This window comes from Miniopterus schreibersii (assembly GCF_964146895.1).
Source record: "Miniopterus schreibersii genome assembly, chromosome: 13".
Lineage (NCBI taxonomy): Eukaryota > Metazoa > Chordata > Mammalia > Chiroptera > Miniopteridae > Miniopterus > Miniopterus schreibersii.
The window spans coordinates 11,705,834-11,729,495 of NC_138113.1; the positions used below are offsets into that span (position 1 = coordinate 11,705,834).

General features: G+C 40.4%; 1 protein-coding gene across 1 annotated transcript; it reads left to right on the forward strand.

The window, feature by feature from the left end:
• Positions 1–59: 59 nt before the first annotated feature.
• Positions 60–23,468, forward strand: SPATA31H1 (SPATA31 subfamily H member 1; the record flags this gene model as incomplete). The annotated part of the gene is given in 6 exon segments (XM_081155859.1): positions 60–209; positions 9,269–9,337; positions 9,341–9,347; positions 10,214–10,268; positions 10,487–10,567; positions 10,967–23,468. Coding segments are annotated over 6 exon segments (12,864 nt in total).
• Between the last annotated feature and the right edge of the window lie 194 nt (positions 23,469–23,662).

Consider the following 23,662-nt stretch of genomic DNA (forward strand, 5'->3'; position numbering starts at 1 on the left):
ATGGAGTCACAGCCTTGAGAAAGAAAACTGTTTGACTGAGAAGGGCATGGGGTTGAGTAATGGCGCTGACATGGGGGCCAGCCCTTCCACTGCCATCACATGTCAGTCTCCTACTATTATTTGGTCTCCTTGTTTGGGCGCTTTGGGTGCTGTTTTCTGGGAAACAGAACAGGGAGCAAGTGGCAGCAGAGACAGACTCAGACTCAGAGGTATGTGATGCAACACTCTCTTGAAACTCACTGCTCCCTGCCCCTGCCCCCGAAGCCGTATTGAAACTCCTACATCTTGGGCCATTGGGGAAATTGGATGGGGGGAAGAGGGGAGTTGAGATAGTGCTTTTGGATGGTTTCCTATATATAAGTCACTCTCAGTACTTTTTCAACAAACCTTGAGTACCTTTTATGTGACAGCATACTAGCCATTGAAGAAGAATAAAACACCATCCCCACCTTCTAGGAGCTTGAGATGAAGAGGCAGAGATAGGCAGACAGATATATACACAACTCAAAGAAAGAGAAAGTGATAAGATGTAATAGAGGTATAAATATTGCTAAAGAGATGTGAGGCAAAGAGTATTTTGAACTAGAGGGATCTATAAAATGCCTTCTGGGAGAGCTCAGTTTGAGTTGTGCTTCAGAGAAAGGGTAGGATTTTGAAGGTGGATAGGGTGGGTGGAGGAGAGTAGTGGAAGGTTCTGCAGATCGAAGGAGTATATTGGGAAAAAGCATGGGAAGCAGGAGTGTTGGGTGTGTTTGAGGACAGGTGAAGACACCTATCTGAATAGAGTGTAGAAGTGTAGGGAACTCAGAGAAAAGGTTGGAAAACTGATAGAGGTCACATTGTAGAGGTCTTCAAATGCCAGGCTGGATACTTGGTAGTATAAATATTATTCTATATGCAACTGAAAGACATAAAAAATTTTAAGGCTAGGTAAAAATGTGCTTAGATCTGTGCCTTACAACAGTGCTCCTCAGACTTTAATGTGCATATGAATCACCTGGGGGTCTTTTTCAAAAAGCAGATTCTGATTTAGGTGTGAGGTAGGAACTGAAATTCTGCATTTCTAACAAGCTCTCAGGTCATGCTCCAGAAGTGTATATGGTAGTTCTCTGGCGTAGCCGAGCCAACAGGAGGCTGTATTAATGACTTAGTGTGAAGGAGGGAAAAGGAAATGATGGAATGCGCAGTAAGGTGGAAAAGAGGACATGGATTCATCTTCCAAATGTTTATCACCCATCACTGCCACAGTGTACAAGGCACTCCTCTAGGCACTATGGATTCAGCAGAGAAGCAGGGACAAAACACTCTATCCTCAGAAATGTGAAAGAGGAGGCATATACTGTGGTGAAAGTTTGGATGTGGGAAGTGAGGTAGAAAAAGGGGGAAGGGGCTGAGTCTTTTTCTGATTGAAACTCAAATACAAAGGGTTAATTATAAACATTACCACCTGTTTCCTATGAGGACCACACTCATCTTTGTATCCCCTGGGCCTAGCATCCTGCCTGGCATAAGTAAGTGCTCTATATATGTTTGTGAAATGAATGAATGACTTTCCGGCTTTAACCCTGAATGACTGACAAGATGGTGGCATTTGAAACAATAGAAAACATTAGATAGGAGAAGTCCTGTGTGTGGTCAAGGTAGAGAATGAATTATTACATTTGAAGTTCTTATAAATTGTTTGTGGAGAGATTTTTCAAACAGCCCCAATTAGTGATCTAGACCTGTGCTGTCCAATCTGGTGTTCAATGGCCATATGTGGTCCATTTAAATTTAAATTAATGAAAATTAAATAAAATTTAAAATTTAGTTCTTTAATTGCACAATCTACATTTAAAATGCTCACTAGTGGCTAGAGGCTATTATATTGGACAGAGAAGATACAGAATATTTCCATATTTCTATTGGACAGAGCTAGCCTAGACTCTAGATATCGGAGATATATGTGGCTATCGATATATTTGGCCACAAGGTTCTTTCGTTTTTTTCTCAAAAAGTCAAGTACAGCAATCAAGATCCAGTATCATTGTCTTAACTAGGACTTCATCTCTTGAACTATTTACAGTCTCCTGACTCGTCTCCTACAAACTTTTTCCAGCCTGGAGTATAGACCCTGGCTCTATGAAACAAAAACATAACACACACAAAACCTCCCAAAGCTGATTGTGTCCTTCTGCTAAAAGTAACTAAACAAACAAAATCCCCCAGCATTCCAATGCCTACAGCAGCATTTCCCAATCTTTTTTCCCTTTTTCCCCCCATACCATTTATCTCCCCTACCAACCTTTTCTGACTCTCAAACTTCTTTCATTGTCATAATTTGTCAACTGCCTTAGGAATTTAAAAATCATTTTGTCCCTTTTTCATAATACATGATTAGGTAAATATTATTATTACATTAGGTAAATATTATTTTTGATTGTTCACTGCATGCGTGTAGAAATGTAACTGATTTTGTATCCTGTTGATATTGCAGCCTGTAACTTTGCTAAACTCATTTATTAACTCTAATAGTTTGGGTGTCGTGTGTTTTCATTAGGATTTTCTGTAAATAAGATTGTCATCTGTAACTAGAGATAGTTTTCCTTTTTTCTTTCTAATTTAAATGCCTTTTATTTCTTTTTCTTACTTAACTGCTCTGGTTAGAGCTTCCAGTACAATGTTAAAGAGAAGCAGTGAAGGCAGTCATCTTTGCCTTGTTCCTCATTTTAGAGAGAAAGCTTTGAGTGTTTCACTTTTGGGTATGGGATTAGTTGTGGGTTTTTCATAAATGCCCTTTACATTTTGAGGAATTTCCCATCTGTTCCTAGTTTGTTGTATTTTTAAAATCATAAATGGGTGTTGGATTCTGTCAAGTTCTTTTTCTGCATCAATTGAGATAATCATGTCAGTTTTCCCCCTTAATATTATTAATGTGATATATTACATTGATTTATTTTCTTATGTTGAGCCACCCTAGCATTCTTGGGATAAATCTTGCTTTCAAGACATTCAACATTCTTTAGCTAGAGCAATTGGGCATACTATGAATACTTTCAGTTTTTGTTTGACTGAAAAATTCTCTATTTCACCTTCAATTTTTAATGATAGTCTCACTATATATAGAAACCTAGGTAAGCAGTAATTTTGTTTTAGCACATTAAAGATGCTATTCTATTGTTTTCTGGATTCCATTATTTCTAAAATTATATCAACTGTTAATCTTACTGCTTCTTTGAATATAATGTGCCTTTTATTTTTGACTCTTTTAAAAATTCTGTCTTTGGTTTTCAGCACTCTATTATGTACTTAAGTTTGGCTTTTCTTTATCCTGCTTCATAACATTTCTTGCATCTAAGACTTGAATCTCAGGCTTTCTCAGTTTTGGAAAGTTCCTAGTTGTCTTTTTTTTTTTTTTTTTTTTCCTCTCCTAAAAATAGACTTTAGTTTTTAGAGCAGTTTTTAGGTTCACAGCAAAATTGAACAGAAAGTACAGAGAATTCTCATATACCCCTTGCACTATTAACTTTTCAAATTTTTTTCTGCTTTATTCTCTCTCCTTTTCTTCTGGGACTCCTATTACATAGTCCCTATACCTATTTTCTCTCTCCTTGCTTCAATATAGATATTTTCTTCAGACTTCTCTTCAGTTGTGTCTAATCTGCTGTTTACCCATTTTTAATTTTTTTTTTTTTCTGTTTTAGAATTTCCATTAGATTTTTTAAAAAAATGCTTCTAGTTCTTGGCTAAAATTCTCCATCTTGTCATCTAATTTCTTTTTCTCTTAACTTTTATTAGCATTTATTTTATTTGGGCCATAAGTTTTTGTTTTTTCAGTTTCTTCTGGGATATCTTTTTCTTCTGTGCAACCACCTCTTCTGGTTTAGGTACCTCTTCTGCTCTTTTTCAGTAACAATTGTGTCAATTTGGCAGGGAGAGCTCATGTATGGGTTAATCTGCCCATGAGCTCTATAAATTCTACGCTGCATCCTGGGAGCTTTGTTCACCTGGATGTGCTCAATGACCACAGAATCTACATCTAAATGCTTAAGTTCAGCATTACCCTCTGTGTTTTTAAGCGTGTGCAGCAAAAATTCAGCACTCATTTTGGGTCACCAATCGTGAGTCCAGCCCCACTGTTTGGCCTGAGCGCACCTACCAACTCCACGTTGTAATGACAGATGGCACATATTACTTCGGTATAGTGACATCCTTCTGGTTTTTGGTGGCTTTTTGGATATGCATACCCTTGATGGCCTGGACAGTTTCACGATTGTTCTTAAAGTGAACCTGAAGATTTGAGCCTCTCAATTTGTATGGTTTTTGTGGGTTTTTCTGGATCCAGTGAATAGTAAACCATTTTTAGAGGTCACCATGAGACACTAGGCCTCTGGAGTATGAAGCAGCTCCAACCACTTGAAGTTGTCCATACCCCTGTCACACCCATACCTGCCCATTGTGTCCCTCTTTGGGAGCTCTGACCTGTAATCTAATTTATTGAACATATAAATCATATGTATTTTAAAGTACATGTCTTTTAACAATATCTCTATTGACTGTGAGTTTGTTTATATTGCCCATGTTTGTCTCTTAGTTTTCAACCATTCACTATTATCTTTTCATATACATGGCAATTTTTCTATTGAATACCAGGCATGTTATATGTAAAGTTACTTTCCTCCAGACATTAGAGTTATTTTTATTTTTATCTTTTTTTGTTAATCTTCAACCGAGGATATTTTTTCCATTGATTTTTTAGAGAGAGTGGAATTGAGGGGGAGAGACAGAGAGGGAGAAATATTGATGTGAAAGAGACACATCAATTGGTTGCCTCCTGCACATGCCCTGACCGGGGTGGGATTGAGCCTGCAACCAACATATATGCTCTTGACTGGGAATTGAACTGAGACCCTTCAGTCCTTGGGCCAATGCTCTACCTACTGAGCCAAACCAGCTAGGGCCATTAGAGTTATTTTTTCCTCTGGAAGTCATTTAGAATAGAGAAACTCGTCTTCATCCAACCAGGGATTAAACACATCAGAGGCTGAGCTTCAATTTAAAAAAATTTAAATTACAGTTGGCATTCAATATTATATTAGTGTCCAGTGTACAGCATAGTCATTAGACATTTATGCAACTTATGAAGTGATCCCCTGGATAAATTTAGTACCCACCTGAAACCATATGAGCTTCAATTTTTGAGCCTAGTTTATTTCAGATTTATTCCTGTTCCTAAGTATAACCCTTAAGGGGTATCAAATGAAAGATTGGGATATTTATTAGGGGCCCTCTTCCTTGGTCCCTAAAGTATTTTTTTTTTGTCCATATATTTCCATAAAACTATTGAACATTTTGCTTAGCTTTTCAGCCCTGGCGTGAGTTGGCAAATGCTTTGAGGGGGGAATCTGGGCTCACTTCCTTACAGTTCCTTTTTCTCTGGGATCTTATCTCCTCTGGTCCTTGATGCCTTGACAGATCTTCAATGACTTCAAATAAATGTTTAAAATTTTTTTGGTCCAGCCTAGCTGGGCATGGCTTGAGCATTGACCTAGGATCCAGGAGATCGAGGTTCGATTCCTGGTCAGGGCACATGCCCGGGTTGTGGGCTAGATCCCCACCAGGGGTTGTGCAGGAGGCAGCCGATCAATGACTCATCATTGATGTTTCCCTCTCTCTCTTTCCCTCTCCCTTACTCTCTCTGAAATCAATAAAGATACATATTTTTAAAAAATTTGTTTTTGGTCCAGCTTTTCCAGTTGTTTTCATTTGCAGGATTCAAACAATTAGAAACAGAAATCCTGGATTGAATTTCTCTCTCTCCATTTTCCCCCTTCCAGTAGCTTAAAAGTTATGCACTTTGTTCCTATTCTTCCAGTGGTTACTCCAGGAATTTCAATATGCATCCTTATCAATTCTCTGTTCAGAAGTATTTTATTAACACTGCTAAAACAAACCCATCCATTGAGGTTTTAATTTCAGTACTGCATTCTTAATTTCTAGAAGTAACATTGAATTCTCTTTCAAATCTGCCAGATCACTTTTTATGGTTTTCTTTTCCTTACAAATATATTTAAGCTTGTCTTTTATTTCTTTAAATGTAATATACATTGTTGTTTTCTAATCTAGATCTGATGATTCCAATACCTGGCATCTCTGTAAGTTTGTTTTGGTTTTCTGTTCTTTCTGCAGAAATAATCTATTCAATAAAATGCAATATTCATGGATTTTTTGAAGCCTAGGATAAAGATCTTTGTTGGAGTATTTAATTTGCTTCTGACTATGGCACCATCAATCTAGGATCACTTTAAATTCATGGCTTGAAAGTTTTTTGGGACCATGTAGATGATGTGAACTTGAGCTGCAAATTACACAAAAGTCAACCTGTGGTTACAACTTCCCAAGGACTTCTCTTTAGTCCTCTGAACTTCTCAGTGTCATGAGGTTCCAGCTGAAACGCATCAGAGGCTGAGCTTCAATTTAAAAAAAAAAAATTTTTAAATTACAGTTGACATTCAATATTATGGCAGGATCTTCTACTGGATTTCCCCCAACGCCCCCTTATGGTTTGTATTTTTGAAGTTTTCTTTAAAAAATTCTTCTGTGTTCTAGGTTTTCTAGATTTTCTTCTACATTTTTTTGATGCTCCAGGCTTACCTTTTACATTTTAATGTTTAATACACGTGGACTCCACCTTTATATATAGTAGTAAGAAATGATCCAATTTTATTTTTCCCTTTATAGTTAGCCAGTGTTCTTATCACTATTTGCTAAAGAATCTTTCCCCCATTGATCCGTGGAACTCCCTTTACCACGTTCATGGGTCTGTCTTTGAGTTCTCTATTCTGTCCCATTGGTCTGTTTGTTCCTGTGTTTACTGCCATAGATTTGTAGTGTGTTTTAGTGTTTGGTACAGCAGGTCCCTTCTTTGCCCCTCTTTTTAAGGTTGACTCAGCTATTAGTGGATCTTTCTTTTGCCGTATAATTTTAGGGAGTTTAACAAGTTCTTGAAACATTCCAACTGAAATTTAGATTGGGAATGCATTAAAGTATAATTTAATTTGGGGAATACTGATATCTTTATAATTTCAAATTATTCAACCAAGAGCCTAGAACGTCTCTCCATTTATTCAGATCATCTTCTATGTCCTTTATTAGAGTTCCATAATTTTCTACATGAAGGTCTTCTGTAGTCTTGGTTAACTTAATACCTTGATACTCTATCATTTTTATTGCTATTATGAAGGACATATCTTTTATTATTTAAAATTATGTATTTTTCTAGTTTTTTGTTGCAGTAGAGAAATGCTGTTGATATTTATAAGTTCTGGTATTTAGAAACCTGGAATTCTTTTAATAGGTCTGATGGAGAATATCTTTGATTAGCATTTTGATTGCTTTCATACTTACTGGTCTACTCAAATGGTATATTTCTTTAAGCCTACTTTTGGTATTTTACATTTTCCCCCCCAAGAATTTCATCATTTCATTAAGTATTCCTCATTTATTAAAGTATAATTATTCAAACTGTTTTCCTTTTCCTTTCTCTTCTACTCCAGTTTCCAAAGAGATTTTATATTTATTTTTGCCTTTTGCCTTAGGGGCATTACCAACCCAGGACCACTTTTATTTTCCTTCTGAGGGTCCCTGACTACACAGTGAGCATAAATTAGTATTCCAAACGAGTATGAGGAGAGACTCTTGGTTAAAATTCTTAGAGAAGCCTGTGTGCCCCCTCCTCCCTGAGCTCAAGCTTCATTGTCTGGTGAGCAGATTTTAAAGGATATTTTATATAAATATATAAATATATATATATTTAATATATCTTTATTGATTTCAGAGAGAGGAAAGGAGAGGGAGAAAGAGAGATAGAAACATCAATGATGAGAGAGTCATTGATTGGCTGCCTCCCGCACGCCCCTGACTCTGGATCAAGCCTGCAATTGGGGCATGTGCCCTGACCAGGAATCGAACTCCAATCGCCTGGATCCTAGGTTGACGCTCAACTGCTGAGCCATGCTTGGCTGGGCTATTTGTTGTATTTTATTCAGCATTTCCAAGTGCTTTTGTAGTGGGGGATTATGTGGGTCTATGACATGCAGAGGTAATTTTGAGATAAATATATAAAAAGATAATTTGTAAATATATTGACCTGTATTTCAACATCAGTTTTCCTATTGCTTGATGTTTTTAATCAATGGTCTATTATGGACATAAATAATACGTGACCAAGTATAAAATCAGCGTAAAACTGTTTAAAAGTTAAAACTACCACTGAGTTAGGGGTATTCAACTGAGTAATAAATTGAGTGACTGAATCATGTGGACATTCATGAATTCCTCAGTAATTGTTGTGGAGGCTCTTTTAGTATACTTCCCGAGGCTGATGTTCTAGTTTAAAGGGAAGAAATAAAAATTATCTTAGGATTTGAAATGGTAACAAATATTTTTCCCCTTAAAATGACGTGGAACGCCTTTGCAAAAACCCGGGAGTTTACTAACTACTGGTTGGGAAATTCTGACCTACAGGACCAAATAAAAATGCTCCAGTTGGCATAATCTGGCTTCTACCTACCTTTTCAGCTTCATCTTTCATTACTTAGCATGGCCTTCTAATCTCGGTGATGTTCCCACTTGCCTGAAATGCTCTTTCTTTACCTAAAAACCTTGTGCTGATTTTCCAAACTCCAACACAAATGACTTCTTGAGTAATTCTTTCTTTCTCTCCCCAGCAGTTAACAACTGTCCTCTGTATCCCTAGCACTTACATTTCTGCTACAGCATTTACCACACACTATTGTAATTTATCTGTTTAGAGATCTGTTTTTCTTATTAGTGTAAGTTCCTAGAATACAGAGATCATATCTATTTTTGTAGTCCTGGCACCCCACCCAATACCAAGTACTCAATAAATGGCTTGTGAATAAATGAATGAGGTGGTGCCCGGTGTGGCGTGGCTCAGCGGTTGAGCATCGACCTGGGATCCAGACGATCAGGGTTCGATTCCCGGTCAGGGCACATGCCCGGGTTGTGGGCTCGATCAATGACTCTCTCATCATTGATGTTTCTGTCTCTCTCCCTCTCCTTTCCTCTCTCTGAAATCAATAAAGATATATTAAAAAAAATAAAAAAATAAAAATAAATGAATGAGGTGGTAATTGTTGCTGTGGTGTTATAGATGTCAATTGTATCAATATTTGTGTCTTTAAGATGAAATGCACTGTCAATAAATTCTCTAACCTAGAACATTACCTGACTTTTTTTTTCTTTTTTTCTTTTTGTGCCTCTCTAGACTTCAAAGGAGCATAGGTTGAAAAAGATCCAGAAATTCACAGGTCAGAAAGATCCTATGCTTTATTCTTAAGCTCAAGGCTAATGACAGACCAACTGTGGGTTGTTGTTTTTTGGTTTTTGTTTGTTTGTTTTTAAGATTCTAGCTTTTAACAGCTGGTGGAGAGTGGGAGGTTGAAAAAGATTATGTTAATGAAAGAAATGTGCTTATTCTTTCTAGAATCTCCACTTCCAAAGAGATGTAAATGGCTCTATAATTCTTTCCGTGCTTCCTTTCCTCCTCTCATTTTGTGTAATGCTCAAAGTATCAGGAAAGAAACTTGGTGAGATGGGAGAGTGGAGAAGGGATGACTACCAAGAGTTTGTTATGGAAAGTGTCAGGACCTTTTTTACCTACCATAGAAACTGGATAGTCTCTTTTGGAGGAAACGATATGTATTATCATGTTTCCCCCACTCCAACTCCCTACTACCATGATCATCCCTGCTCTTTCCAATGGCTTACATCTATACTATATGGTGAAAACAGCATAGTATAGTTTAAAAAACAAACTTGAGCCCTAGCTGGTTTGGCTCAGTAGTTGGAGAGTTGGCCCGAGGGTCCCAGGTTCAATTCTGGCCAGGGCATGTACCTCAGTTATAGGCTCAATCCCCAGCCCTGGTCGGAGCACAAGTGGGAGGCAGCCAACCAAACAATGTGTCTCTCTCACATCAATGTTTCTCTCCCCCCACCCCGAAAAGCAATGGAAAAAATATCCTCAGATTAGGATTTAAAACAAACAAACAAAACAAACTTGAGACCTAGGTTAAACCTGAGTTCTACCACTAATTAGCTTTATGATCTTGGGCATGACTTCATCTTTGTTTCTTTATTTGCAATATAAGGGGTTTGGACTAGGTGATGTCAATAGTCATGATACTAATAGATTATTCGCCTCTATTCCCAGCTCAACAGTGGGAAGAAAATTTCAGGATGGGTTGCATTAAACCTAACCTGACATGGTGAGTAAAATCCATCTTCACTGTGTCTATTTTTTCTTTCTTCAGCCTATCCTACTGACAAACTATAAAAAGTTAGGAGTAAGATACCTGGGACTCTGTTTTACTTCTCACCCTATCATAGCTGCCTCCTTTCTAAGTTAAGTCTCTCTTCTTATCAGTTTCCTTACCAGTACTTTTAATATCACTTCCATTACCCTCACATACTCTTTTTCATCCAGCATTTCAGGCCTCCCTGAGGGATGGACCCAGGAATGTATACTCTGTCTTCAACAGATCTTCCAGCATCTGGAAAGTGCAAGGTCAGGAAATGTAGTTTCTGAGTAGGGGTTGAAGGCGGTAGAGCTTTTAAGAGGGACGTAGGAAGGGAGTGAAGGAGAGGGGGAGATGAGGAAGGAGGGAGAGAGAGAGAAAAGAACCAGTCAGTTAGTTTTGGCAGTGGGGGAAAGTTCTGGTTTAAAGGAATTTTAAGAACCACTGGCCTGTTGATCATTTTTGGTTGGAATGGGACAATTGTCTCCCTTTGTCTCGGTGGAGGAACTCTTTCCTAAGTAACTGATGTCGGGGAAAGCAACCTTTTGTTGGTGCTGTTCTCCCTCAGTCCAAAATATTTTGCATTTTAAATGGCCATTATTTTTCCTTTTTCTACTTTTCCTTTTCCTGTTTCAAAGCAAAATGAAACTTTTCTCTTTATTCCTTAGATTAGCTCTTATGGAATCGCGTTTGCCTGAACCACAGGATATTTCTTCCTCCACCTCCTCTGGCTTTGTGGCTCAGGAGCCTGTTCTACCCTTTTGTGACTGTAAGATGGCAAAACATTCTACTATCCATAACACCCCCTCTGGAACATCATGCAACAGCTCCAGTTTGTCTCACTCTTCTGTCTTTTCTGAAGGAACAACCTGGCAATCCCGAAGCCACAGTTTACCTATTTTATCTAAAAAGCAACCACCTGTTTTCAAGAACCAAAGCACATCCTTGCCTCCTTTTCAGCTTTCAGAGCCTGGGAAATCAAAAACCTTTCAGAATTTGGCAGCTCCTTCACCTTTAAGACCTCAAAGCTCTTTAATCAACTCTATTTTTAAATTCCCATATTTCTGCAAACAAGAGAAAACAAAGTATGAGAGAAGGAGCAAGAATCATTTGACAGATCATCGGCCAAATTCTGTTGTCAAGGAGAGACCACAAGTCCCAGGGTGGGCTCCAACCCGGCTCTCTCCTTTGGCTAGGTGGGAGTTAGAGGGACATATGGCTTGGAAGGTTTGTACTTTGCTTAAACAAACAGTGCCTCAGCCTGTGAGGAAATCATGGGCGATGCTGAATTATTTAACTGAGGTACATGGAAGCATCCCTGAACCAGAAAAACCCCAAATCCAGTTATCTATGCCCATTCATCAAAGCACTGAGCAAAATATCAACACTAAATCCCCAGACCTTCCATCATTTCAGCGCCATGTGAACACTGGAGTAGAATCTGGATTAAATAGAACAGAAACAAAAATTTCACAATCACTTATCCCGGGTAAGAAGTCACAACCTGGGGATGGCCCCCAAATCCTTGGATCCAAGCTGTTAGTTACATCAATGGGCACTCCACCTCCCCAAAGTTTAAGAGTTGACATAATTCAAAAGGAAAACACTTTGCTGCAGAAGGACCTAAAACATGTACTAGAACTTAGTATAGAGCAGAGGGTAAGAAGTCTTCCAGAAAAAAGCATACAGCAGCATGAGACCCAAGTGACTAATGTGGAGTTAACTCCAAGGCTACCATATCAAGTCACAGATAGCATAAAGATAACACCATTGGCATTACTTCAAGTTGTGGATTCAATGGGGACGATCCCAGAATCACATTCAGAATTGACAGAATCTATGGGTTTATTTCCACAGCCAAATGAAGTTGTGAAACCAATGGAAACAGTGAGTGTAAGCTCAAAACCAGCATGTCACATCATTGAATCAGCAGAGGTAACCCCAAGGCCTCAGCATCAAGTTATGGACTCAAAGAAGATGACGTCAAGACCACTGAATCAAGTCACAGATAATGTGAAAGTAACTCCTGAAGCATTGCTTCAAGTCATGGATTCCATGGGGATGATTAAAAAATCACACCCACATATCACAGAACCAGTGGTAACAACCCCAAGACCACAATGTCAAGTCAAGGAGTCAGTGAAAATTAACACAATTTTGGACCACCAAGACATACAACCAGGAAAGACGAGTCCAAGGCCACAGCATACAGTCATGGAAACTGTGGAAATCACCCCTGGGCCACAGCATAAAGTTATTGAATCAGTAGGCATAACTTCAAAGCCACAAAGTCAAGTCGTAGAACCAATGAAAATTATTCCTGGGCCAGTATGTCAAAACACAAAGTCATTGAACATGATACCCAGGCCATTGCATCAAGTCATGGATATCATGAAAGTAACTCCAGTGGCACTATTACAAGCTATGGATCGCATGGGAATAATTCCACCAACACAGCCAGATGGTATCCTAGATTCACAGACTCATATTTCAAATTTGACCCCAAGGGCAACTCAACCAGATGATTTGATGTCTTCTAGTTCTCCTACTACTATCGATCCACCTGGAATTAGACAGTCTGTGAGTGTACCTACAAAACCACCACCTAAAGCCATGGAATCAGTAGGGATGCCATCATATCAATCCATACATCCTCTAAAGACAACCCCAGTAGCACTGGGGTCATCCATGGGAATGATCATAGAACCACAGTCACAAGTTGTAGAAGCTCAGGATTTGACCCCAAGGCCAATATTTCAAGTCAAGGAATCTCTGGAGTCGACTCCTGGGCCATGTATTCAAGTGCTAGACTCTGTAGGGATGACTTCACAACCATTTCATCAAGGCACAGAATCTATGATATTAACCCCAGTGCCACCTCAAGACATGGAATCCTTGAGGTTGACCCCATGGTATCAAATCCTGGAATATTCAGAGATGAGTCCAAGGCAAAGCCATCAAGTTATAGAAACTATGGAACTGACCTCTGACATATGGCTACAAATGAAGAAATCTGTAGAGTTGACAAAGTCACATCATCAAATAATGGAATCTTTAGGGACAATCCCGAAGTCACTGGGTCAAGGTACAGGATCTATAGGAGTGAGCCCAAACCCACCACATCAAGTTACAGAATCCACAGTAATGACTACTACATCATTGCTTCAAGATGTGAAAAATATGGGGGCAAAGCCAATGCCACAACTTAAAGTTATGGATTCTATGAAGTTATCCCCAGGGTTGCCAAACGTAAAACCTGAGAGACAGATCATGGGACCAGGGTTGCAAAGTATAAAATCTGTAGATATAACCACAGGATCAATACCACAAATAGTAAAATATGGACAGCTGACCCCAAATACGAACTCTATAGAATTGGCCATAGAACTTCAACAGCGGAGTGTAAAATCTGATAAGTTGACCCTCATACCACACCTTCAAAGTGGGAAATCTGTGCAGTCATACCCAGGATCTCAGCTTCAAGGAGAGAAATCTACCCAGTTGACCCTAGGACCACAACAGAAAAGTGAAAAATCTTCTGAGTTAGCCCCAGTACTACCGTGCCAAAGTAAGAAATCTATAGATTTGACCTCCAGTTCACAGTTGCAAGGTATGAAATATGTTCATTTGACCCTACCGCCAGAGTTTCCAGGTATAAAAACTGTGGAGTTGACCCCAAGACCACAACAGGAGGATATGAAATCTGTGGAGTTGGCCCCAAAGCCATGGTTACAAGGTATAAGACCTGAGGAGACAGTCCATGTGCCATTGCTTAAAGATGTGGAAACTCAAATGGTAGAATGTAGAAGGATTCCTGAGACACAGGTAGAAGGTGTGAAATATGAGGAGCTGATCCCAGGGATATACATTCCAGCAGTAAAATCTGTAGAGTTGGTTCCCAAACCAAATTATCAAGTCACAGAACCTGAAGGATTGACCCCATGGCATCAAGCTTCAGAATCTTTAGGGATGATTTCAGAGCCAGGATATCAAGAAACAGAAACAAAGTTGACCTCTGACACTTGTCACCACAAGAAGGAATCTGTGGGGTTGATGCAATCATCTTTAGGAAATACCCCAGGGTCACTGAGTCATGCTTCAAAATCTAGGCAGATCAACTCAATGTCGTCCCAAGATACTCTTGAGACAAAACTCCAAAGTGTAAAAGCCATGGGGGAGACTCTGGTGTCACAACACACAACACAAGAATCTCTGAAGTTGGTACCAGAATCGGAGGTACAAAGTATGAAATCAAAGGTGTTGATCCCAGACTCCCAAGGTATTAAGTTTGTTCTGAATCTAAGACCATATTCAGAAGCTATGAACTATGAAGAATTGATCTCAGAACTACAATTTCAAAGTGTGAGACCTGTTCCATTGACTTCAGAACCACAGCCCCAAAGTATAAAACCTGAGTCAGCCCCATTAGTGATAGAATCTAAAGAGTTTATTACAAGACCAAAACCACATGTTATGGAGTTGACTCCAGAGTCACAGCCCAAGGAAGTAAAGTCCAGGCAGTTGGATCCAGAGCCACAGTTACAGGATATGAAATATGTTAATTTAACTCAACAGTCAACTACTACCAGAGCGGTAGAATCTGAGAAGCTGATACAAGAGCCAGTGCTACAAAGTATGATATCAGAGGACTTGACCATAGGGCTACAGTCACAAAGTGTTATATTTTCAAAGTTATCTCCAAGGCCACTTTTTGAAGGCGGAAAATGTGTAGATTTAATCTCAGGGCCTTCACACCATGGTGTAAAATCTGATGAATTTACCTCATCTTCCCCAATGCAAGATATCAAAATGTCAGATTTTATCCTACAGCCAAAGCATCAAAATGTTAGACCTATACAGTCAACTCCTGAACCACAACCTCAAGGTATGAAATTTGTGGAACTAAACTCAGGACTATACTTGAAAGATGTTAGATTTTCTGATTTGACCCCAGAACCAAAGCATCAAGATTTCAAATATGTGCAGTGTATACCAGGAACACAGATTCAAGATATAAAGTCTTTAGGGTTTGTAGCAGAGCCATCTTTGCAGTTAAGCCAAGGACTCCCGGTTGAAAATATGAAATCTGTTTCCCCTATTGAAGGAGCACAATTTCCCAGCATGAAATCTGTGAAATTGACCCCAGAAATACAATTTCAAGGTATGAAACCTGAGGAACTGAAACTAGGGCCAAAGCTTCAAGATGTCAAATTTGGGGAACAAACCCCAGAATCATTGTTTCATAGTGTCAAATCTGTGGCCTTAACTCCAGGACAATGCCTAAAATGTCCAAGTCCACAGCTGGAAGGTGAGAATTCAGTGGAGATAAGCTTAGGGCCACAGATAGATGTCAAATCTGTAAAAAACATCCCAGATCCCAAGCTTCAAGATATAAAATCTGTTCAGTTGACTCTACAGTCAGGAAGAAATGAATTCAGAGCTATGAATTTGGTCCCAAGAACACAAGTGCAAGGTGTGAAAGCTGTGGAATTAAAACTTGGGTCAAAGGTGCCAGGTGAGAATTCTGTGCCTTTTGCACAAGGGCCATTGCTTCAAGAGCCTAAATTACAATGTGTGAAACCTGAGGAATTGACATCAGAGCCACAAATGCAAGACATGAAATTTGTGGAGATTACTCCATGTTTAAAATGTCAAAGTTTAAAATTGTTAGAGGAGACTTCAGATTCACTGCAATGTGTAAAGTCTGTGAAATTGACCCCAAGGCTAAAGAAGCAGGTAGTAAAACCTGTGAATGTAACCAGAATACAAAAGTTTCAGAGAGTAAAATCTGTGGATTCAGCACCAAGGCAAGAGTTTCAAGGGATGGCACTTGGGAATTTAACTCCTGAGCCAGAACAGGACGGGGAGATATCTGCAATCTCACGAGAGCAGCAATGTGTAAATTCAGAGCAATTGAAGAGAGGGTCTAAGTCGGAAGATGGGGTGTCTTTGGAGTTAATTCCAGAGCTGAACTTTAAAGATGGAAAATTAGTAGACCTCAATTTTGAGTTACAGTTGAAAGATATGAAATCATGTGAATTGATTTCAGAATCAAATATTCAAGGTGTAAAATCTAAAGAGTTTAAACTTGAACCACAGTTGCAAAGCATAAAATCTCCCAAGTTAGCCCCAGGGCCACAGTTGCACCAAGTGAAACCCTTGGTGTCAACTTCAGAACCACAGCTTCAAGGGGTAAAAACTGTTGATTTAAAACACGAGCCACAGCTTCGAACTATGAGATGTATTCAGTGGCTACCAAGACCTGAATTCCAGAGTGTGAAATCTATAGGGTTAAATCTTGGGTCACAATCTCAAGGTGTCAATTCTGCAGAGTTGAAATCTTTCATACAGTCCAGAGATGTGAAGTCATCTAAATTGACTCTAGAGCCAAAAATTCAAGGTGCAACATATATGAAGTTCAACTGTGGGCCACAGTTGCAGAGTGTGAAAACCCCTGAGTTGCCCCCAGGACCACAACTGCAAAAAGGGAAATTTTTGGCATCAACATCAGAGCCACAGCATCAAGGTATGAAAAGTGTAGAGTTAAGCCAAGAGCCACAGCTTGGAAGTACGAAATCTGTTCAGTGGATGCCTGCACTAGAGTTTCAATGTACAAAATCTCTGCTAAATCTTGGGTTACGATCTCAATGTGTCAAACCAGCAGAGTTGAAACCTTTGATACAGTTAAGAGATAATAAATCATCTATGTTGACTCCAAAGCCAGAGCTTCAAGGAATACAGTCTTTGGCATCATGCCAGGAACATCAGCCCCAAGGTTCTGATTTGAAACCTTGTTTACAGTTTAGAAGTATGAAATCAGGTGACCTGACTTTGAGGTCAAAGCCTTGTGATATAAAATCTATGATGTTCAAATCTAGGCTTCCCTTGCATGATGGGAAATCTCCTAAACTGACCCCAGAATTACAGCTTCAGGAAGTGAAACTCTTACAGTCACCTCCAGGAACACAGCTTCAAGGTGTAAAGTCTCTAATGCTTATGCAAGAACCACAGCTTCCAGAGGTGAAATCTGGGATAGTAAGCCAAGGGTCACAATTACAAAGTGATAAAACTATAGAGTCGAGCTCCACACTACACTTGAAAAGTATGAAGTCATCTGAGTTGGCTCTTCAAAAAAAGCTTCAATGTGTGAAATCTGAGGATTTCAACTCTGGGTCACAGTGGCAAAGTCGAAAATCTAAGTTGCAACCAGAGGTAAAGCCCCAAGATATGAAATTTACCGAGTTAAATCCCAACTCACAGTTGCAAGGTACAGCTTTTTCTAAATCAACTATAGAAACAAAGATTCCAGGTGTCAAATCTATAGATTTCAAACCTGGGTCATTGTTACAAGGTATGAAATCTTCTGAAGGGACCTCAAAGACACAGCTTCAAGGTGTAAAACATAAAAAATTCAGCCCTGCCCCCCAGTTGCAAGTTGTGAAATCTTCTGAGCTGATAATGGGGACAAAAATTGAAAAAGCAATTTCAGCAGAATTCAATTCAGGCCCACAGTTGCATGATATAAATTCTTCTAGGTTGATAATGGATATAAAGCTTCAAGATGTAAAGCCTATGAATTTCAGTTCTGGACCACATTTGCAGGGTATGAAATCTTCTGAAATGATCCCAAGGGAAAAGCTTCAAGATGTGAAATCTGTAGATTTGAAACCTAGTAAAAAGTTACAAGATGAGAAATCGGATTTGACCCTGGGGAGGAAGTTTCCAGGTGCGAAATTTGTAGAGTTGGACTCAGCTCCACAGTTACAAGAAATAAAATGTTCTGACTTGATCATGGGTATCAAGCTTCAAGATGAAAAAGTGTGGCTCAATTCTAGACCACACTTTCAAGGTATGGAATCTTCTGAAGTGATCCCAGGGACAAAGCCTCAAGAAATGAAATCATTTTCCAATTCTGAATTACAGATGCAAAGTAAAAAATCTCAGTCAATTCAAGGGACAAAGTTTCAAGATGTGAATTCCTTAAGGTTCAACCATGGTCCAAAGTTACAGGGTGAAAAATCTGATTTAACCCAGAAGAGGGAGCTTCAAGGTGTGAAATCCATGAAGTTCAACCCTGGACCACAGAAACAAGGTGAGAAATCTGATTTGACACAAGGGTGGAGACTTCAAGATTTGGAATCTGTTGAGTTAAAACTTGTTCCACAGTTTCAAGTTGTGACATCTGAGTTAACACCAGAGACAAAGCTTCAAAGTGAAGAATCTGAGAAGTTCATCACCAGACCAATGTGTCAAGATATGAAATCTTCTGAATCAGCTCTAGGTAAAAAAGTACAAGATGTTAAGTCTTTGGGGTTCAACTCAGCCCTGCACAATAGGAAATTGTCTATGTTGACACGAGACACACACCTTCAAGGTACGAAATCTATGGAATTCAACTCTGGGGCAAAGTTGCAAAGTGTGGAATCTTCTGAGTTGATAAACCTTCAAATAATGAACTCTACAGAGGTCAATGATGGCCCAAAATTTCAGGTTGCAAACCCCTCTGAGTTGGCCTTGGAAAATATAAAATCTTCAGAATTATGTAAAGGGACAAGACTTCAAGATGTGAAATCTATTGATTTCAATCCTCATCAACAGCTGCAAGATGTAAAATCTTCTGAATTGTGCCTGGGAACAAAGCTTCAAGGTATACAGTCTGCAGAGTTTGATGCTGGGTCACAATTACAAGAGATAAGATCTGAGCTGAGCACTAACATGAAGCTTCCAGATGAACCATTTCTGAAATTCAAGCATGAACCTAAACTGCAAGGTGGGAAATCCTCTGGATTGAATCCAGGGCCACAGTTTCAATGTATAAATTTTATGGTATTCAATGCTGTGCCAGAGTTGCAAGGTCTAGAATCTCCTGAATTGAACCCTGGACCAGAGCTTCAAGGTACAGAAGCTAAGGTGTTCTGTCTTGGGCCACATTTGCAAGGTATGAATTCTTCATTAATTTCAGAACCAAAACTTCAGTGTGTAAATTCTACTGGATGCAACCCTGGGCCACATTTGCAAGGTGTGAAATCTAAATTGATTCCAGAGTCAAAGTTTCTAGGTGTAGCACCTATGGAAAGCAACCCTTGGCCACAGATGCAGTGTGAAAATTCTTGTGAGTTGAATCCAGTGCCAAAATTACAATCTGTAAATTCTACTGGATGTAACCCTGGACCACTCTTGCAAGGTGTAAAATCTTTTGAGTTGACTTCAGGGACAAAATTTCAAGGTATAACGACAACAGAGTTTAACTCTGGCCCAAAGTTGCAAGGTGTGAATTCTTTTAAATTGAATTCAGGGCCAAAACTTCAATGTATAAATTCTATAAAGTTTAATCCAGAGCCACTGATACAAGGCATGAAACCTTCTGAATTGAACCCTGGGCCAGAATCTCAAGGAATGAAGTCTGTTTTAATTAATCCTGGATCACATCTGCAAGGTGTAAAATCTTCTAAGTTAACTCCAGGGACAAAATTTCCAGAAGTTCAAGTTTTGCAGCACCACCTTGGGTCACAGCAACAAGCTGGGCACTTTGTTTTGGGTCCTCAGTTAAATGGTGCAAAATCCATGTTATTTTTACCAGAGCCACTGCTGGAAGATGTAAAATCTGAGAAGATAAACAAAGAGCCGTTGCTTTGTGGTGCAAAGTCTGTGAAATTGATTTCAGGCTCTGAGCTGCAGGACTTAAAATGTGAGGTGTTTGCACTAGAATCACATCTTCAAAAAGTGAAATCTGAGGGGTTAAATCCAGGGTCAAATACTGAAGTGAAATCTGCAGAATTAGCCTCACAGCCAACATCTCCATTCGAGGATCCTACAGTGTTGACTCATGAACAAGGGCTTCAGGCTGTGAAATCTATAGGGATAAAAATAAGGTCTCCTCAAGTTATGGAATCTGAGGATTTGTATCTAAGACAGGTATATCAGAAGAGGGAATTTGAGGAGTTAACATCAGGAGAAAAGCTACAAATAGGGAATTATTTCTCTAGGTTTCTACACAACTCTTCAAACCCAGTCATTCCAAGCTCTGTCAAAACAAAATCTGAATTAGGAGGTCTTTGGGATTCTGAGATGACAGAAGTATCAAGAGCCTTGGATATAAAAAATCTTTGGACAGATATTTTGCAGCCTGAAGAGTCCTTTATAGACCCTACTTCAACCTTTCCCTTGTTCCTTCATAACCAACCCTCTGATAAGGCAGCTAACACTGTAGAAACACCCCATTCTAAGATCCCAGGAGAGGATGACATATCTAAGGAGAGGATTCAGAAAAGGCAGGTGGCAGAGTTACAGAACTCACTCCAGGACCTCTTCCAACATCCACCACAAAGCTGGAGATCACCACCTAAGACCTTCCAGGCAGGATCAGGGGCTCGAAGAAGCCTTACCTGGTCTGTCCTGGGAAGACAACAGAATGTCTGGGAAAGTCACTCCTGGAAGCAGAGACTACCTAGAAAATATCTCTCCAATATGCTAATGCTGGGGAATGTCTTGGGGGCCACTATGGAAAGGAAGCTTTGTTCTCAAACATCTTTAACAGAAAGAGCCACTGCTGATACCCGTCAATTTATTCAGAATTTATTTGGGGTTCCTGCTGAATTGATGGAATTTTCACAGGGTCTGCTATTGACAGGTCAAGGTACTATTTTTCAGGCTTCAGTGGTCAAAAACTACATTCAGAGACATACTTCATGCCATGGTCATGAGAAAAGAATGGCCTTAAGGATATGGACACGTGGTTCTATGTCCTCCATAATACAGCAGTACTCTGGAACTAGAGTGAAAATAAAGAAAACAAACTCAAAGCTCAGTGATACATCCCAGGAATTCATTCAGCACATGCCTTTTCCATATACAGGGGGGCAGCTTCCTGACCCAGTAGAGTCAGAGTCTTCCTTCAATATATTTTTTACTGTGAAAGATCCTGTTCCAGTGAACGAGAGTGAGAACTCACAGAGTGATTCACAGACAAGGATTTTTGAGTCCCAACACTCCCTCAAGCCAAGTTATCTTTCCCAGGCCAACGGTGACTACTCAGAACAGTTCCAACTGCTAAAAGATCTACAGCTAAAAATAGCAGCAAAACTGTTAAGGAGTCAAATACCCCACAATGCACCTCCACCACTAGCTTCAGGTCTGGTCCTAAAATACCCTATCTGCCTACAGTGTGGCCGATGTTCAGGATTTAATTGTTGTCATAAATCACAGGCCACTTTTGGACCTTATCTTCTTATCTATCCACAGCTTCACCTTGTAAGCACTCCTGAAGGCCATGGAGAGATTAGATTGCGTCTTGGCTTTAGGTTACGGGTTAGAAAAAGGTCCCAAGTCTCGAAGTATCATAGAAGAGGCAGATCCATCACACCGAGGAGCTCTATATCAACATCACTAAGGAAAGCTAAAATCCATACTCGAGCTTCCAGGAGTCCTACATCTACAACAGATTTCTCATCTCAGTCTTCTCAGTCTTCTGCTTCTGTGCACATCCCCATTAGGCAAAAGCAATGTGGCAGCCCTGACCTAGTAGGAAAGACATATATTGGAGAGCCTGGGCACTATAAATTGACTGAAGTTCATTCTTTATCAGAGAGTGACTCTGAAAGCAATCAGGAAGAAAAATGGACTAAAGTGAGAACCAAAAACACCCATGATTCAAAATATTCAACAAAAAGAAGCACCAAGGGATTTAGACCACAAAACAAAAAGTTCTTTACAAACAGTGGACCTGTACAGAGTCCCTCTAGGAAATTACCAGCCCATAAAAGGAAAAGGAAGGGAGCATCTCAGACAACCACTGCCTCTTTCAAAAGACACCCTAAGAAATCCTCCCAACCCAAATTCATTCAACTGCTTTTCCAGGGACTAAGGAGGGCATTCCAAACGGCACAGAGAATTATAGCATCTGTTGGGCCAAAGCCTGAGGACAGGACAAAGGCAGACCATTTGCGGTCAAGCAAAAACTACCAACCAAAACAAAAAGCCTCTGACTATAGTTTACCAAGAGAGATCAAAAGCGACAGGATCCCAGTTGTCAATCTAAAGCCAACAGACTCAACCACTAAACAGGGGAGTATGTTGGGGCAAGAAGCAGACCAATTCGACTCAGCTCAACAACCAAAACCAGACGGCTCTTTCCAACCCAGACCTTTCCCACTGCCCAGGGGCGGTGTTTCCCAAGTAAGTACCACCACAATCAGCCATCCTTTGGGTACCGTTCAAAATGAGAGTGGCTGCAGACCAAAGGAAGACTTCCACAGAAGAGAAATCTCTAGCCCAGAGTCCACGCATTCCAAAAGAGAAATCAGAGTCCAGGCCCAAGGGAGAATCCTACACGGTACCCCTACCAAGAGAACCTCATACAGTCACTCGAAAGAGAAACTCACACCTAAGAAACCAACCCCCCAGAGCTTCCATAGGGAAAGAGCCCTAGGTAATTCCTCTGACAGGAGCCATCAAAGTTCTTCTCAGAGGAGCCATCGAAGTTCTTCTCAGAGGATCCATCCAAGTCCTTCTCAGAGGAGCCATCGAAGTCCTTCTCAGAGGAGCCATCGAAGTTCTCAGAGGAGCCGTGGAAGTCTCTCTCAGAGGAGCCGCCGAAGTCTCTCTCAGAGGAGACGTCGCAGTCCACCTCAGGGGAGACGTCGCAGCCTCTCTCAGGGGAGACGTCGCAGCCTCTCTCAGGGGAGACATCGCAGCCTCTCTCAGGGGAGACATCGCAGTCTCTCTCAGAGGAGACATCGCAGCCCATCTGAGAGGAGACATCGCGGCCCATCTGAGAGGAGACATCGCGGCCCATCTGAGAGGAGACATCGCAGCCCATCTGTGAGGACACATCGCAGTCTCTCTGAGAGGAGCCAGCAAAGTCCCTATGAGAGGAGATGCCGCAGTCCCTCTGAGAGGAGATGCCGCAGACTCTCTGAGCGGAGATACCGCAGGCCCTCTAGGAGGAGATACCACAGCCCGTCTCAGAGGAGAGGACACAGTCATTCCGAGAGGAGCAGACACCGTCGCTCTGAGAGGAGCCTACACAGTCCATCTGCGAAAACCCATGGAAGTCTCTCTGAGAGAACTCCTGACAGTCCCCCTAAGGAGAGACTCAAACGCAACTCCCCTTGGGAGAGGCCAAGATATACTTTGTCTAAAGATTTCAAGAGTCACTCAAATGTCTCCTAGGGACCACACAAAAAACCCCCAAAGCAGGGCAAGTTTGGAGCCCTGAAGCAAGTAGAAGAGATTTCCGCCCCCCATTGTTCATTTATTCCCTCACGTCTTCACCAAGCTGGCGTTTCCTGGCGTCTTTCCTGCTCAGCCACCGACTCCAATTCTTGCACCCTCATCAGTGAAAGGGCTTATGCCTCTCTACCTGG